The 14,949-nt window shown below is 40.9% G+C and overlaps 1 protein-coding gene across 2 annotated transcripts; it reads left to right on the top strand.

Annotated features, from left to right (window-relative positions):
* The first annotated feature begins 995 nt into the window (after positions 1-995).
* Positions 996-8,480, top strand: LOC306776414 (uncharacterized protein). Of its 2 annotated transcripts, none has more exons than XM_079267095.1 (9): positions 996-1,158; positions 1,345-1,431; positions 1,851-1,924; positions 2,249-2,372; positions 4,380-4,579; positions 6,536-6,814; positions 6,970-7,074; positions 7,443-7,688; positions 7,896-8,480. In XM_079267095.1, the coding sequence occupies exons 1-9, from the start codon at positions 1,091-1,093 to the stop codon at positions 7,931-7,933; spliced, it is 1,221 nt and encodes a 406-aa protein (XP_079123221.1). In that variant the 5' UTR covers positions 996-1,090; the 3' UTR covers positions 7,934-8,480. The 2 variants fall into 2 exon arrangements, with proteins under 2 accessions (XP_079123221.1, XP_079123220.1); XM_079267094.1 differs by having other exon boundaries at positions 6,970-7,128; positions 7,896-8,477.
* The last annotated feature ends 6,469 nt before the right edge of the window (positions 8,481-14,949 follow it).

Genomic DNA, 14,949 nt, shown 5'->3' with positions numbered 1-14,949 from the left:
GTAAAAAAAAAAATGCACATTATTTGCACTTGAATGACAGATGAAAATGAAACTACCCCCCCCTGTTTTCAACAAGTCGTAAAACGGGACAGTATAACTGTACATTTGGTGCATTCCACCAAATGTACACATGAAGCACAGGCTGACGCTTTATGATGTTAGCAGCACTACTACTTAGCCTAAAAACAGTTATTATGACTGAAAGTGACCTGACAACCTGATAGGCAACCTACTTGTTGTTCATAGCCGCATAGGTGAAACTTGAACACGAGATGGTGTAAGAGAAATTAAGATTGTTCTTGTCGCACTATTTTTTTAACCATTGAGTGTAAAGACCCAGCAATAATCCCTTGATTGCCTCACACGGGAATTGCACAATGTGCATATGTGTCCTGTGTTGGACTCGTGTTTCATTGTCAGTGCTATAAACCGGCAAGAGGTGGTACACAGGTATTGTAAAAAATATATAAAGATAAAGATCTGCTGCTGGAATCGAGCTTAGACCCAACAGTGTCTAATCATAATGACCAAACCTACACAAAACCACAGGGGACAGGAGCAACAACCAGAGAATGACATCAGAGCTTAAAAAAAAGAGTCAGGTCTGATATAACCCTGCAGTGACCAATGATTATATATACGATAATGTGCTGAACAGCTACAACATAAACAGTATTTTGTTTCACTCCAACTGTTTATGGGCCGCAGTGGACATCTCACATACACGCCATCTGAAAACCGCAGCTAATAAAATCATAAAACGAAATATATTTTGAGATATGCATTGGGTATAACTCTTTAAGGGCAAATACAGATGGGTGACATTGTGATGGCTTTGAGAAAACAAGCAGCAGCAGGGAAGGATCAAAACATGATATATCCAAAAAACGTGCTGGTCCAGTAGGTGGCGGTAATACTGTAAACTAGCGAGTCAACCACCAGAAGAAGAGCTGCTCCCCCTCTTCCTCCTCCCCCCACTACAGGGAGGGCTGTAGTAGAACACTGGTGGAGTAACGCCAATCATCGGTTTATCCTCACTCTGTCGGTAAAGGCGCAGGTTTATTTGGGCAACATTGCAGTGCAGATAAAAATGTCGTCGTGGGCGAAGTCGTCTGCAGCTGCCCGGCGGCCACCAGCTAACGTGAACCCGAACGGAAGGTAAGCCCCAATGGTAGCACGGTTAGCATTAGCAGCGGGCATGCTAGGTGGTAGCAGCAGTGGAAAACAAAACAGTGTTGGTTTCCACAAACTTGACACCTGCCTCCTTCTACCACCAGTCAACGGTAGTACACGTGTTGTATTTGATACGGTGCACTTAAAAACCTCTTCCTGTGTGTTGTGCAGTGGTCAACAGCTGCGTCTGTTTCGGAGAGGAGCGCCTTACCCCACCAGAGAGGAGAGGAGCGAGGAGCTCAAGGATGTCCTAGACAGGTGACGTTTACCAGCCTTCTACGATTCACCGACATTCATCTGTCAGCCACCGCTGGACAGCTGTAGTAGGAGATCCATCTGGGCCCCTCTCATTCTTAAATATTTCAATTCGTAATAATGAACAAGGAATGTTTTGTGGCACACAGAAAGAAAAAAACAACATGCATCACAACTGGTGCGGACAGACGAGTTCCATTGTATGCTTGGGCCGATTGATAGTAAGCAGTGGCTTTCTGTAACTGCTGCCACCACAGTATGGAAGTGAATGGCTCTTGTTTATTGTTGCATCAGTTAGGCTGGGACAGCTGACACCTGCTTTCCAGTCAACATGGTTTAACCTAAACTAAGTTTAAGGCATAGAAAGGCCTTCCTCCTTAAAATGTAACAAAGATGCTCCTGTTTCGCCGCGTTTCTTTCAGCTACGAAGAACTGGAGCAAATTCAAAACTACAGCGGAAGTGTGAAGTACGAGGCATACAAGCATCAGCCAAACGGTGAGATGGTTTCTCTATATTGATCACTAAAAGCACAGTAACTACTTTGCACCAGTCTCCATATGCAAATCCATGCTAAGTAATTGTGTTGCTGCAGCTTTAATGAAGTAAAACTGCATTTCATCAGCGTACCCCATTGGTTTACATTTTTATGTTATGGTCATATGTGTAGGCCATTTCAATGACCTTGCTTCCTGTTTTTAAATGAACCAAACATCTGCTCTCATTTCTCTACCTTCAAATTCCCATTTCTCTTTTATCCTCTAATCTTTCCGTCTCCCTTTACCCCCCCCCCCCCCCCACACACACACACACACACACCAGCCAAGCCAGACGGCTGCACTCCAGCAGACCGACGTAAAGCCCTGTATCAGAAGTTCTACAGACAGGTGCAGGAGGAGAGGAAGCCCGCCGACTGCGTGGTCCTCTCTGTCACCAACCGGTGCCTGTGAGTACTCATTAGTAAAATCGAAACAACAAGCAGTCCAGCTAGAAGTTCGCTTATACATGCAGGGTTTGTACTTGACTGCTGTTTTTATTACTTTAATATAAAAGTATTGCTTTACACACTCCAAATTCACTTCCGTACCTGGGCCACTGAGAATCAGTGGATTGTACGTCGGATGTCGGCGGTGTCGACAGCCAAATCCACACCTTTGAATACATGCGTATTGTAATTATATTGATATTTATTTCTCCAACAGTGTCAAGCACACGCAACGTTCCACCAATGTTTTCTATCCACTCTACAGTAGATTTGGATCACACATTCTCTCAAAACAACTTTATTTAATTAAAGGTAACTACTGTTGCGTACCAGCGACATGCTACACTCTCTCTCTCTCTCACACACACACACACACACACACACACACACACAGATCAACATGTTTGCTAATGGTTCAGCAGTGGATGTTGCACTGAGCTCAATAATGAAGTCTGGTCATTTGATCCACCTTCATCCCCCTTCGATGCAAAATGAAAATGTGCATAAAACATAAAACATCACGACACAATGCAACATAAAAAATGAAGCCATGCAAGACACTCATACACACACACACAAATGGCGACTTTGAAGCTATACCACATTTGGCAGCTGCGTCTGCATCTATGGAGTGACAAGGTCGCAGTAGCAAACCAACCAGTCGACTTACCTGGAAGTACTAACGGCGCTAACTCTGCTATGCTAATCATGAGACCTAGTTTGGATATCGGCACGTATTACCGTAACATTGTAACTGCTTTTATTTTTCTTGGTCTTTTAAAAACGTGTCGAAGTTTGATTCTAATGTCAACGTAGGACAGATGTGGATGTTGTCGTTCACTTTGTGTTCTGGTTGCAGCACACATTTTGCATAGTGCATTCATTCAAATGCCTATTTACAACATTAGCTAATGACTTTATAGCCAGTTTCACATGCCATAAGGACCTATGAAAATATATAGCTGCTGGTTTGAATAGTAAACACCAAACCTCTGTAGGGTTTAAAAGGTGGCTCTGGCAGCTGCAGTCGGCTTGGATGCTTTGCATTAACATTGAATTCTAATGAGGCCTCAGTTTCCCTGTGTGTGTGGTGTGGGGAGGGGGGGGGGAGAATAACAAGTGTCACAATGGCCATGAAAACATCTGAAACCACTCCTGCAACATCAAACTCTTCCTATGTCACGTACACTGTGGACAGACGAGCTGCTAATGTTGATGGCGGTAAGCAGATGCTGTTTATTCTTTGTTCACCCAGTTCTTCCAAAAGCTGCTTTGTCCTGCTTCTATGTCGGTGGATGTCCTCCTACGTCTACCAGAGTTGGTATTGCTGCCTCTTCTAACACATTTCACATTGCACGGTCGCTGAATTTTGGAGCGTACATTTGGGAATGAAGCCCCGCGCTCCATGTTTCACGGGGACTAACATGAAAGCACAACATTTACCATTGGCCCTTTACAAAGGTGTACATGCCTCCAAACTCAGCCACATGCAGACATTTATCCACAGCTGTTTCAAATGCCAGCATTCAACAGAGTGTGCTCTCAAAAGTGCAAACTGCCAGTAGCCGCTACAGCGGTTGTGTTTTTTTTTGTGTTGGTCCTTCCTTGGACAGAAGGGCCGCCGTTCTTTGCAAATTCACACACGTCTTCCATATGAGTAAGACCCTCTGTTTTACCCGATATGCTACCTAAACACATACTGCTACAACACTAAATACATCCACGAGAGAGCCAAAAACCTGTGTTTTGGTGCCACACAAAGCTCCACATAACGCTACACTTGTCTAATTGAAGATCCATATAAAGAGATTTCACCACACAAGAGGAATGATGACCTTTCTTCACCATATACATCAAGAAATAACCCTCTGTTCCTCTCAGATATACCATTTAGGTTCCTCTACATGCCGGCGGAGTCACTTAATACAGACATGTCAAGTTAACAAAGTGTTTCTCTTCCTCTCAAAGGGATTACCCCAAATCGCTAAGCCAGTGCTTGCAGGAGCGTGGCCTGTCAGTGGAAATGCTCTACCTTCAGGCGGAATCGGGCCTGACCCGAGCTCTGCAGGACGTCCGAGCAGACGGCTCCCCGTTATGTATTCTGGTGGAGCAGACAAACGTAGTTCTGTCCTCCTGCACTGTTATCATATTCTCAGAATCCCTCAAAAGTAAGTCCCTGCCCCCTCATTCCTTGAAGCTTAGCCAAGCCACCTCAGTGACCTCCTCCCCCTTTTCAACCAATGGTCAATTGCAGCTTACGTTTTACTTGGATTCCACCAAAATAAAAACTCTTAAATATAGATTTCACATGAAACCAGATAAAAAGAAGAAATGCTCCCATTAAAGCACCAACAAGTCGATTTCTAAAGCTCTAATTCTGTACTCGACTGAAAAAGACAATCTCTGAGTCCATCAACTATTCACATTATTCATTCAGTATATGCATCAATGGCTCGTCATCCACCGGCTGCCACTGTAATACACTTTGACATTACATGACAGCTCACACTTCCACATTTTGACACGACTCTCATATTTGTCTGGATATGAAGCTGCCAGCGCCTCCAAAGCCCACTGATTGACACTTTGGATCCTGTTTGTTTTTATCTTCACATAAACCTCAACACGGCCTGAACAAAGTTTCCAATTTTATGCTAAATTAAGCTAACTGGCAGCTAGCCGTAGCTTCACGTGGACTGTAAAGGCATGAGAGTGGTGTTAAAAGTGAACACGCAAACTTCCCAAAATGTCAAACGAGTCCTATTTTTTTTTTTTAAAGGAAAACTCTGGACTTTGGATATATTTTCAAAGCTCGAGCCATCGGCTTTATTAAGATTGTCAAAATATATATTATATATATATATATATATATATATATATATATATATATATATATATATATATATATATATATATATATATATATATATATCTCATGAGCTGCATACAACTGATCAACACATAGCTGGCTACAACAGTTATTTCTATACTTATAATGAAAATGATTTAATCATGGGGAAATACACGTCACTGAGTCATTAATGTGATTTAGATGCCCCACGGAAACATTTAAAATAGCACACCATGCACAAATAAATATGCGTAATACAAATTACAAATATGCGTTTTATACAAGAACATCCAAACTGTGCAAAGGAAAGTTATTATTCCATGATAATGCTTATTTCTGTGTAGTTCACAAAAAGGAAGTCAAAATACATTCTACACAAACAAAGTCTTAAAGCAAATATAATAAAGGGATTATTTATGGCACCGGATAATTTAAACACACAAATCATCTCACGTTTTGCTGTCACACGTCTAAATGCATGAGGAAAAAAAGAATAAGTGTACAAATCAAGTATTTTACGTCCAGGAACATAATGCAGCCAGAAATAAAGTTCCTGATCATCCTCACACAACTGGCCCCTCCTCTCCCAACAAACCACAACTTGCATATATACCTATTCTAAAGTGCCTACTACCAAAAGTACCAATTTATCAGTTGTATTTGCTGACCATAACGTCACAAAACGACAAAATTGCTAAATTATCTGAGTGACCAGTGAGAACTTGGGGCTTCGAAGCTTCCGCGAGGAATAACCGACGATATTCGAAGCTTCGCCGGGTGTGTTAAACGACAAGACAAGCGGTCAGACTTTTCTCAAACCTGCGCTCATTATTTACTTCATTTGTACTTTACTTTTATTTATATATATATGTGTGTGTGTGTGTGTGTGTATATGTATATATGTGTGTGTGTATATGTATATATGTGTGTGTGTATATATATATGTATATATGTGTGTGTGTATATATATATGTATATATATGTGTATATATATGTATATATATGTGTATATATATATATATATATATATATATATATATATATATATATATATGAATGAGGATTTTTGGGGGTAATGCATAGGCTTTATATGAAAATAAAACCTGATGCGTCAAACACTGATTTGGACATCAATCACCATGGCAACGGTCAAAGCTTCGAAGCGTTTGGGTCAGCCTTAGTTTGAGACCAGTTTATTTCTACAGTTTTGTCTCCTCTGTCTACCCCTTCAGTCTCCTGACACGTCACCACTAACATTTCAACCCCCCCCCAGTCCATCGCAACATGCCCAAGGACCAGGCCATGGACTTTGTTGCAGCCGAGTACAGTTGCAGGCGCGTCAAAGAGCGCAAGCCGAAGGACCCCGCCGACAGTGCAGCCCAGGCGTCGCAGCTGCTTGATGACTTTCTGGAACGGGAAAAGATGGAGCGCCACGCGGTTCCCTCCGAAACCCGCCAGCTCCTCTTGCTGTTAGCTGACGGGGTGCATCTCTACCCCGAGGAGCTGGAAACCATCTCGGAGTATGTCCGTTGCCGGCAGGAGCACACACAAGGTAGTTAAACTGTAGTCGCTCGAAGAGCTGGGACTGGTGCTGTGTCCGTCTCACTGATTGCACCTTTAACTAATTATCTGTCTGTGCTTTCTCTTTGGGTCCTACGTCTTCCTGTCTGTTGTGGTTCTTTCATTTTTGACTTTTCTGTCTTCCAGCATCCAACACCGAGGGACAGAGGGGGAACATGTTACCTCCAGGACTGGGGAAACCGCCTCCTCTGCTGCCCACGCCACCCGGGCCCCCTCAACCCCAGTCTGCAGGTGGGCTCCTGATGGATCACCCCCTGGCACCGGCTCCTCTCTTGCCTTCACCAGGTTAGACTGCATAGTCTTGCAGTATAATTGTTGCTGGTTATCTGGTAAAAGGCATCAGTAGAATGACATTTCTGCAACAGCACATATGCAGTTTCACTATTTATTTTTGAAGTTTGAGAGTCTCTGATCTAGAACAACGAGAGAAGGACTTAATGAGCAAATTGAAGTCTTGAGTTGTCAGTGCAGTGTTTAATTGGACTGCACCATCATGAGATGTTTCTAACGTACACATAACTTCTCATCCTTTCATCTGCAGTGTCTACAATGTAGATGTGGTACATCCTATCATAATGTCTCTCTTTCTTTATTTTAAGGTTCTTATCCCAAAACCAAACCTCCTCCTCTACTGTCCTTGCATCGGCCTCCTGGTCCATCGTTAGGGGCCTCGTCTTCTCGAGGCCCCCAGTCCTCACACAGCCTCTACGGTGCCCCCCCCGTGTCTCGTGGGCCGTTACTCCATCACCTTCCTCTATACCACCCAGGCCCCAGGGGCCCTCTCCTAGGTAGGGGAGCCCCGCCTTCTCTAAAGAGTGCCCGCCCTCCACTTCTCGCTTCTCCAGGTGGGTCGCTTCAACTTTTTTTTCATTCACCCTTTGTCTTGATATGGATTTCTCTTTTGTCCTTTTACAATACGAAGTATATAGGTTCCGCATGTATATAAAAAAACTGAACTAAAACCAAATACTGGGTTTAAAAACACAATGAACATCAACTTAAACTTATTGTGTAACCCTGTGTTTTCTTTTCTCCTGTCTCCCTTTGATCAGTTGCCCTTCTTCCACGACCAAGTGGCCCCCGACACTAAAAAAATACCAGAGACATCCACACACACATCCACACACACACAGTTACACATGCAGGCTACAAGTGCCAGAAGTGTTGTGAACATTTCGGCTAACTCTGGAACAGAAGACTCGTGGAGCCTGCATCAAGTCACCGTTTCTTTCTTTTTCTTCTGTTATAAAAGTGACTGTTTGGTGAAAAAGATGGTAGTTAATGTGAAATAATATCATTGTGGACGGAGTTTAAGGATGACATGGAGTATTCTCATGACTGATCATTTTAAGTATCTTTTCCAAGATCCCTCTTTCATTATTGTTCTTCCCGTTTTCTTTATAATGTACTGTGCTTTTTACACAGTCTTCTCATTTAAAAAAAGAAAATTAATAAAAAAAACATGTTCCATACTTCCAGTTTTCCGTTTAAGATTTGTTAATGCTGGTTCAGGCTCTAGTGACACGCTGCACAGGATGAACATTGTACATCAGACTTAACTAGCTGAATGCACAAAAGATCCTGGCCACCAATGGACAGCTGGCTCATAGGACCTTTTATTTTTCTGTATGTAATGAATATAGCGAGTAGCCTACCTGTGTTTACAAGGAGTTCTCCAAGATTATCTTGAGTTGAGGATTTAAACAATTAAAAGTCTGCTTTTACAAGCTGTGTTCTTGGCTCACACTTTATTTAGTTTGTCTCAAATTGTTTTCATGTCATAAGTAGAATAAATCAGTCTGAAGGAGTTGGTGTTATGATGGTGTTCCTTCTAAATTTGCATTTACGACTTCTGCCGCAACAAAATCAATGAATCTTCCATCATTCATCGGTCAGTTTCCCTCCACTTCGCGTGCGTTCCCTTAGAACGCCTTTCATGCTTCATTCGAGTAGTGACGCTAAGAACGACTAACGTGCACCCTGGCAGAACAAGAACAACCTCCGGACTGTTGGCAGGCTTTGCTGCGACATCCAGAAGAGCAAAGGACCATCCTGTGTCGTTAGAGGTCGCTTGTAATGTTTGCTAGGCTAACCTAAAGTTCTATGAATCTCTTCATATTATTATGTCAGATTTATGAAAATCCAAGTGAACAAATATTGGATTTTCGTCACAGACTGGTGTCTTAATTTTACAAAACATATTAGGTGTTAATATGTGTTAAAATAACTAAAGGATAGCTATTCAGGGAAAAAAATGAAATCTTGTGCTGTTTGTTTTTATAACTTTTGACCGATTGCCAGAAACCGCAGATTAATCTGATTTGATTGTTCATATTCATTTGCAACACTGCCGTATTTTTCGAGTTCAGATAAGGCAGCAATCCTTTCATGAAGTCCTCTCCCCTCACTGTATACCAGCAACATGTCACAGCTGCTGTAACGTGTGTGTGCGTGTTTGTGCGTGTGCGCGCGTGCGTGCGTTACCTCGGCTGTGGGAAATCTTTCAAAATATGTGAATGTGTTGAAAATTGATGAAGATGTTTCGTTGTGTGGAAAACATTGACGGGTTAAAGATTACAGATGTTATGTTTGAATCGTGTCTTTTAAAAATAAATATATATATATACACACAGTATAAATTGTAATGTTCAACAACTTTGTGCTTTGGACTACCGGTAGTTTTCTTTGATGTGCTTCATTATATTAAATATTCAACAGGTATGGAGGTGGAATCTTGATTATATTTTTAAAGAAAATGTCTACAAATGTTTCTTCTTCGGTTCAAGAAAGAAATAAAAGTGACCTTTTATTAAGTATACACTCCCTTTATCAGTACTGACTGACGTACCATTTTATTGAATCACAAATAATGTTATGTTATTTTATTATGAAGCAAAAGATAGTCTTGAATCTCGATGTGAAAAGTCTGTACAGTTCAGTCAAAGTTAGCTGGGAATAAATTGCATATTCCACCTTCGCATCAATATTTCAGAAGAGACCCTTCGGGTAACATGTGGCCTTGAGTCTGAGTCAACAGGCCGACATCATTTTTTAACAGTAGTGCTTTACAGTTAGGAGCTACTTGGGGTTTATTTTCTTGCTCAAGGACACTTGGACGTGTAGACATGAGGAGCCGGAGTTCGAGCTGCAAACTAAGCGGTGAATGTACATAATGCAGAACAGCAGAGTGTTCACTCCTCCTGGTAGAGTTGATCAGCTTTGTCTAGTGTTGGACAGAATACAGCAATGCCAGATTCTTTCTATTTTTGTAGTATTTATGGCATATTAAGTGGCATGGATGTATTTATGTATCCTTCACAAGCCCTCATTGGCGCTGTTCAGTAACCTAGCTTCAGATTTGTTTGACATTCTCCTTTGACTTTATGTTCAAATGAACAACCCAGCAGCTGGGCCCGATTCTATACAGAGGAACTTCATCTCATTCAGCTGTTGCAACATTGGCTTTGTCATAATGGAGGGTGAATAGAGGAGGAGACAGACACAGTAAATACTTTTGCTTCAATGCTTGTGTACAGAGCAACATGGGCGAGGATTCAGTCTCAACGTCACAATATGAACCCAACTATTCTTGCTTGCTGTAATCAAACCCTTTTCAGAGATTCCTTCCTCATTCACTTCAGTGATGGAGGACAAAATTCACAAGCCGTGTTTTCTTACTAATATGGGTCTTCTGCAGTCTGAGCTCTCAAATAAAATGAGTTTCCTCCAAAGTTCGGTCTTTTGAGTAAGAAATTCCCTCCTTGTGTCATATCTGTACTGCAGCTCAGCAAAGACGCACTGTTCTGTGAACACAAAGAGAGTTGAATGGCAGTTCTGGAAAGTTCTCAAGTTCTCAAGAAATACAAGGGCTTGTAGGGCAGGGAGAAGGAGCTTTACTCGAAAATATGTGAGGTTATTCAATTTCAAGTAAGAATAGTAAAGGTGTATGTTGTCCCTCTCGAATTGGTTAAACACAGCTAGCAATCAAGGAGACCGAAGGAAATGCCAATCAAGCACATCCTTAGGTCCTAAGAAGGGGTATCGGCACAATAAGTGAGAACACCTGCGTTGGTATAGTGTGTGGGGCTTTTACTTTATATCAACTTCTAGACATTTGTTTGTGACACTGTGCTTCAGCATCATAAAACAAGTCAAAAAAATCTAGGCAGGATATTGTCACGGACAGGAGACTTTGGTGTTTCATGTGTGTTGCTGTGTTTTGTGATGAACGTATAGACCAGTAACATTTTTGAGTTGAGCAGGCAACTCGAGGTGCGTTCCACTATCCACATAGAACCAAGTGGCAACATGTTGAAAAATTAAGCCAACGTGGAAGAACCAAGAACTGCACTTGAGACTGGCTTCGAAGACGAGTCAATCCCTTATATGTCCCAATGTTAGACTTGACAGCAGAAATAAACATGTTTACAGCATTGTACAAAAAACGCTTTTGGTCTCTACAGCTCATATGACAAGTGTACTTGGGTGAATTTTCATATAACTCACCCGTTTAAAATATATTAAGGCTTAAAGTAATGCATAAATAAGGGCCGTCTCAGGTCTCTGCTAGAGTTAGGCTGTGTCATCACTGCCAAGATGGCGACGGCCGGTGTCAGCCATTTTGAGCTTCACAAGGGTTCTTCAGAAACAGTGGTGACGTAAAGGATTTTATGTCCATATTGTATGCAGTAAATGAGAATACCATACTGGTTGGTAGGCCAGAAAAAGATTTAGTGTGTTCAAATACATAGCATGTCAAATGCAGTAGGCATGCCAGAATGTCCGATTGGTACCTAAATCCCAATGCTATGCCCCGCCCCTTTCTGCTACTCAGAGCTGTCAGATTCTTACCATGGACCAGACACCCTGATCTAATTTTTGGGAAAACGAAAAATCAATTTCAAAGAGAAGCAGACAGAAGCATCTACAATATTTGTATATCCAGGATATATCCAGGATGTCAAAGCAGTGAAATCAGTGTAAAAAGATTAAAAAAAAATAGAAGTGAGCGCCCACAGATCGCAGTTTAAAAGTGAACCACCACATCACCTGCTGATTAAGACGGAAGACAATTAAAACAGCACTGTTCCCGTAAAGCCAGGTAATTCTTTATTCACTGTTGCAATAATTAAAATGCAAACGCAGCCTGCATATATGCATTCAGTAAACCTAGTTAGCGTAGCGTAGAAATGCTAATGCTAGTTAGCAATGTGCCAACGTACTCTGCTAATGTTAGCTCCACAGGTTTTTACGTAAGAACGTCTCGCTTTAAAAACACATATCTCCCTCCAACCTCTACGGGTAATGAGTATCACTGTAACACATCGTTTAACCACGACTATGCTCAGAATCCACAAAACCAAACCAATCAAACTGAGGAGAATGAGAGACATTTCAATCAAGTACACACTCTTTGACCAGCTTTAATCACGCAAAGGAAGTGAAAACACCTTGATGGAAGTAGCATCTGCACAGTGCACATCAGAGGTTTCGGGTATCTAAGCATACTTCATCTCTTGTAACTTAGATTTTAGTTTCATGAATAAGAGTTTCTTTTGTAACACAGTGAAGCTCTCATGGGATGGATAAATCAGTGTGCAGTGACAATCAGTTCAAGTCGAGAGTGAATTGTAAAAACAGGCACAAACAAGCCTCAATGGTGACGTTATGAATTTTATACTCTAGATGGCGACGTACACCTGCTCTTTTACCGACATACGCCACAAGGACAAAATTTCAACAGTGAACATGTAGAAATGGTTTGTACCGCAAAATCAAATTTTTACTTCCAAGTCCTGAGCCTATCATGTTTGTTATTAGTCTTATTGTAATTCTTGCTCCCAATATTGACAAAGACTGAATCCCTGAGACTACTGGAGTGAGCAGGTTACTTATTGTACAAAAATACACTCTCCTTTACAGGCTTACTTGTATTATAATGTTTTATACATGGAACTGAAAATGTGCTTATGGTTATGATAAGTCAGCAACAATGTTGTATTTGCTGTGTGTGCTTAACACACGCAGAAGCAGGTTATTCCTTGCATTTTTATTCGGCTATTTAGCATATCACTTTCAGATAATCTATTTAATCTCATAGTTACATTATTTTTTAGACAATTTCTTCATTTTTTTAATTTACGAAAAATATTTATTTTGAAGTGGTAAATATGTCTCAAAATCATTTCCTTGTCATCTGGTTTATGTGGTTTAGGCAGCAGTTGTATTTTGTGTGATAAAACTGGATTCTACAGGAGAAAAACATTAACACTGCTCGATGATCATTCTGCGTTGTGTGCGTTACGTTTCTTACACCTGGGCCGTCTGATTAGTGGAGTTGACAAACTGCACACTTTGTTGGAAACACTGTGAAGGGCCATATGCATGCAAAATATGTGTGAGGGAAACCAAGTCTCTTCTCTCGTCCCCACTCTTATCTGAGTTATCTTTCAAATCAAGTATATACAAAAATGAAGATTCATTAAAAAATATGCATGAATAATTTATAACTATTTATCATTTTATTTTGCCTATTTTGTTTTTATTCCCAAAGAATAACTTCTAACGAGCATCCTGTAAAACTAAAGTTAGCCATGTCTGTATAAAACCCTGAAACGATGTTCCATACCTACTTTAATTTTTTTTTATGTATTGTGGTGAATTATTGTTGATAGAATTTACGTTTGTACTATTTTTCCGGTGTTTTCCGCATGAAGACGATGAACAACTTATTTGAAAACTGCTTTAAAATAAAGTTTTATAAATATTATGGCGAAGTAGAAGTGGGAGTCAAAGACACAAACACACAGAGGGTGAATATGTCTGGTATTTTCTTCTTGTTGGTTCCTTCTCTCATCCAGCTGTGGGCACACTGCTGTGAGGAGCCCATCAACTCAGGAAGTAATGGACAACTGTCTCCACCTCATTACACCAGCCTACACACACACACACACACACACACACACACACACACACACACACACACACACACCCTCTTTCTCGCTCTGATTGGACACTGTGTGTGTGAGAGAGAATTGTGGGTAGAACAACAGCAGCATGCCGCCGGTGTAAAAGTATCTCAAATTCATATCTGTCTCACTGAAGTATTTATCTTGCTTTTTAAAATCTTTGAATTTATTTAATTCACCAAGCAGTGGTGTGTGTGTGTGTGTGTGTGTGTGTGTGTGTGTGTGTGTGTGTGTGTGTGTGTGTGTGTGTGTGTGTGTGTGTGCGTGTGTGTGTGTGTGCGTGTGTGTGTGTGTGTGGTTTAAGGGAACATCCAATAAATGTCATTGTTCTTGACATGTAACTTGTACTTGTCCCTCCAGGCTGCTTTCCTTTCAATTATCTGTTGCACAAACTTCAACTATCAGAGAATGAATATACGTATACATCACAACAGATATCATGGCTAGTGTACGTTTTGTTGACAACATCACAATCCTTCATAACAACATTATTTGCTTGGAGCACTTTACTTTGGAACTAAATGAAAAAAAAGCTAAATAATGTGGCCTTCAGTCACGCAGTATGAATGATGGTGTCCAACACTAATTACTCTGCTATCGATTCTCATCAGGTAACATGAAGGTTGACTAACTTGTTGATCCTCCTCCAAATTCAGATTTAAAAAGAGATCCCATTCTTAAAAAATAAAAGTCACATGATGCTGCTGATACATTCTGATCATTCATATTTATTTACGAGTTCAAATGTAACAATCAGAAAAGTTGGATTCATTATTTCTGCTTTGTGATTTGTAGTATGTAAATATATCAAAGCTAAAAATAGAAATTAAAGGATTTTTATTTGATTCTTAATGAACCAAAATTCAATAAAACAAGGATCGAAATGGAAGATATTGGATATAAAAATCTCTGCCTACACACACACACACACACACACACATATTTTGTCCTCCCATTCCATCGTCTCCTCAACACTGTTCCTCCTGTTTTTCCCACCTCCGTCTGCGCCCTCGTCCTTCCGTCGTTCCTCCTCCACCTCCTCGCCTCTCTAGTCAAGTCATTTATTTGCCATTAGCGTTGAGTTTGTCGCAAGGCTCGAGTCACTAAAGCAGAAAGTACAAACACATGATAAAAAATA

This window comes from Melanostigma gelatinosum (genome assembly GCF_949748355.1).
Source record: "Melanostigma gelatinosum genome assembly, chromosome: 1".
In the NCBI taxonomy this organism is placed as follows: domain Eukaryota; kingdom Metazoa; phylum Chordata; class Actinopteri; order Perciformes; family Zoarcidae; genus Melanostigma; species Melanostigma gelatinosum.
Note: the sequence above shows the minus strand (reverse complement) of the source record. Positions and strands in the feature narration are given on the sequence as shown.

Bases quoted from the DNA above. Each gene is read 5' to 3' on its own strand.
- LOC306776414 (XM_079267094.1), top strand. From the start codon at position 1,091: ATGTCGTCGTGGGCGAAGTCGTCTGCAGCTGCCCGGCGGCCACCAGCT. The intron at 1,925-2,248 runs GTGAGATGGTTT...CACACACACCAG, and splicing joins ATACAAGCATCAGCCAAACG to CCAAGCCAGACGGCTGCACT. The intron at 7,689-7,895 runs GTGGGTCGCTTC...CCCTTTGATCAG, and splicing joins TCCACTTCTCGCTTCTCCAG to TTGCCCTTCTTCCACGACCA.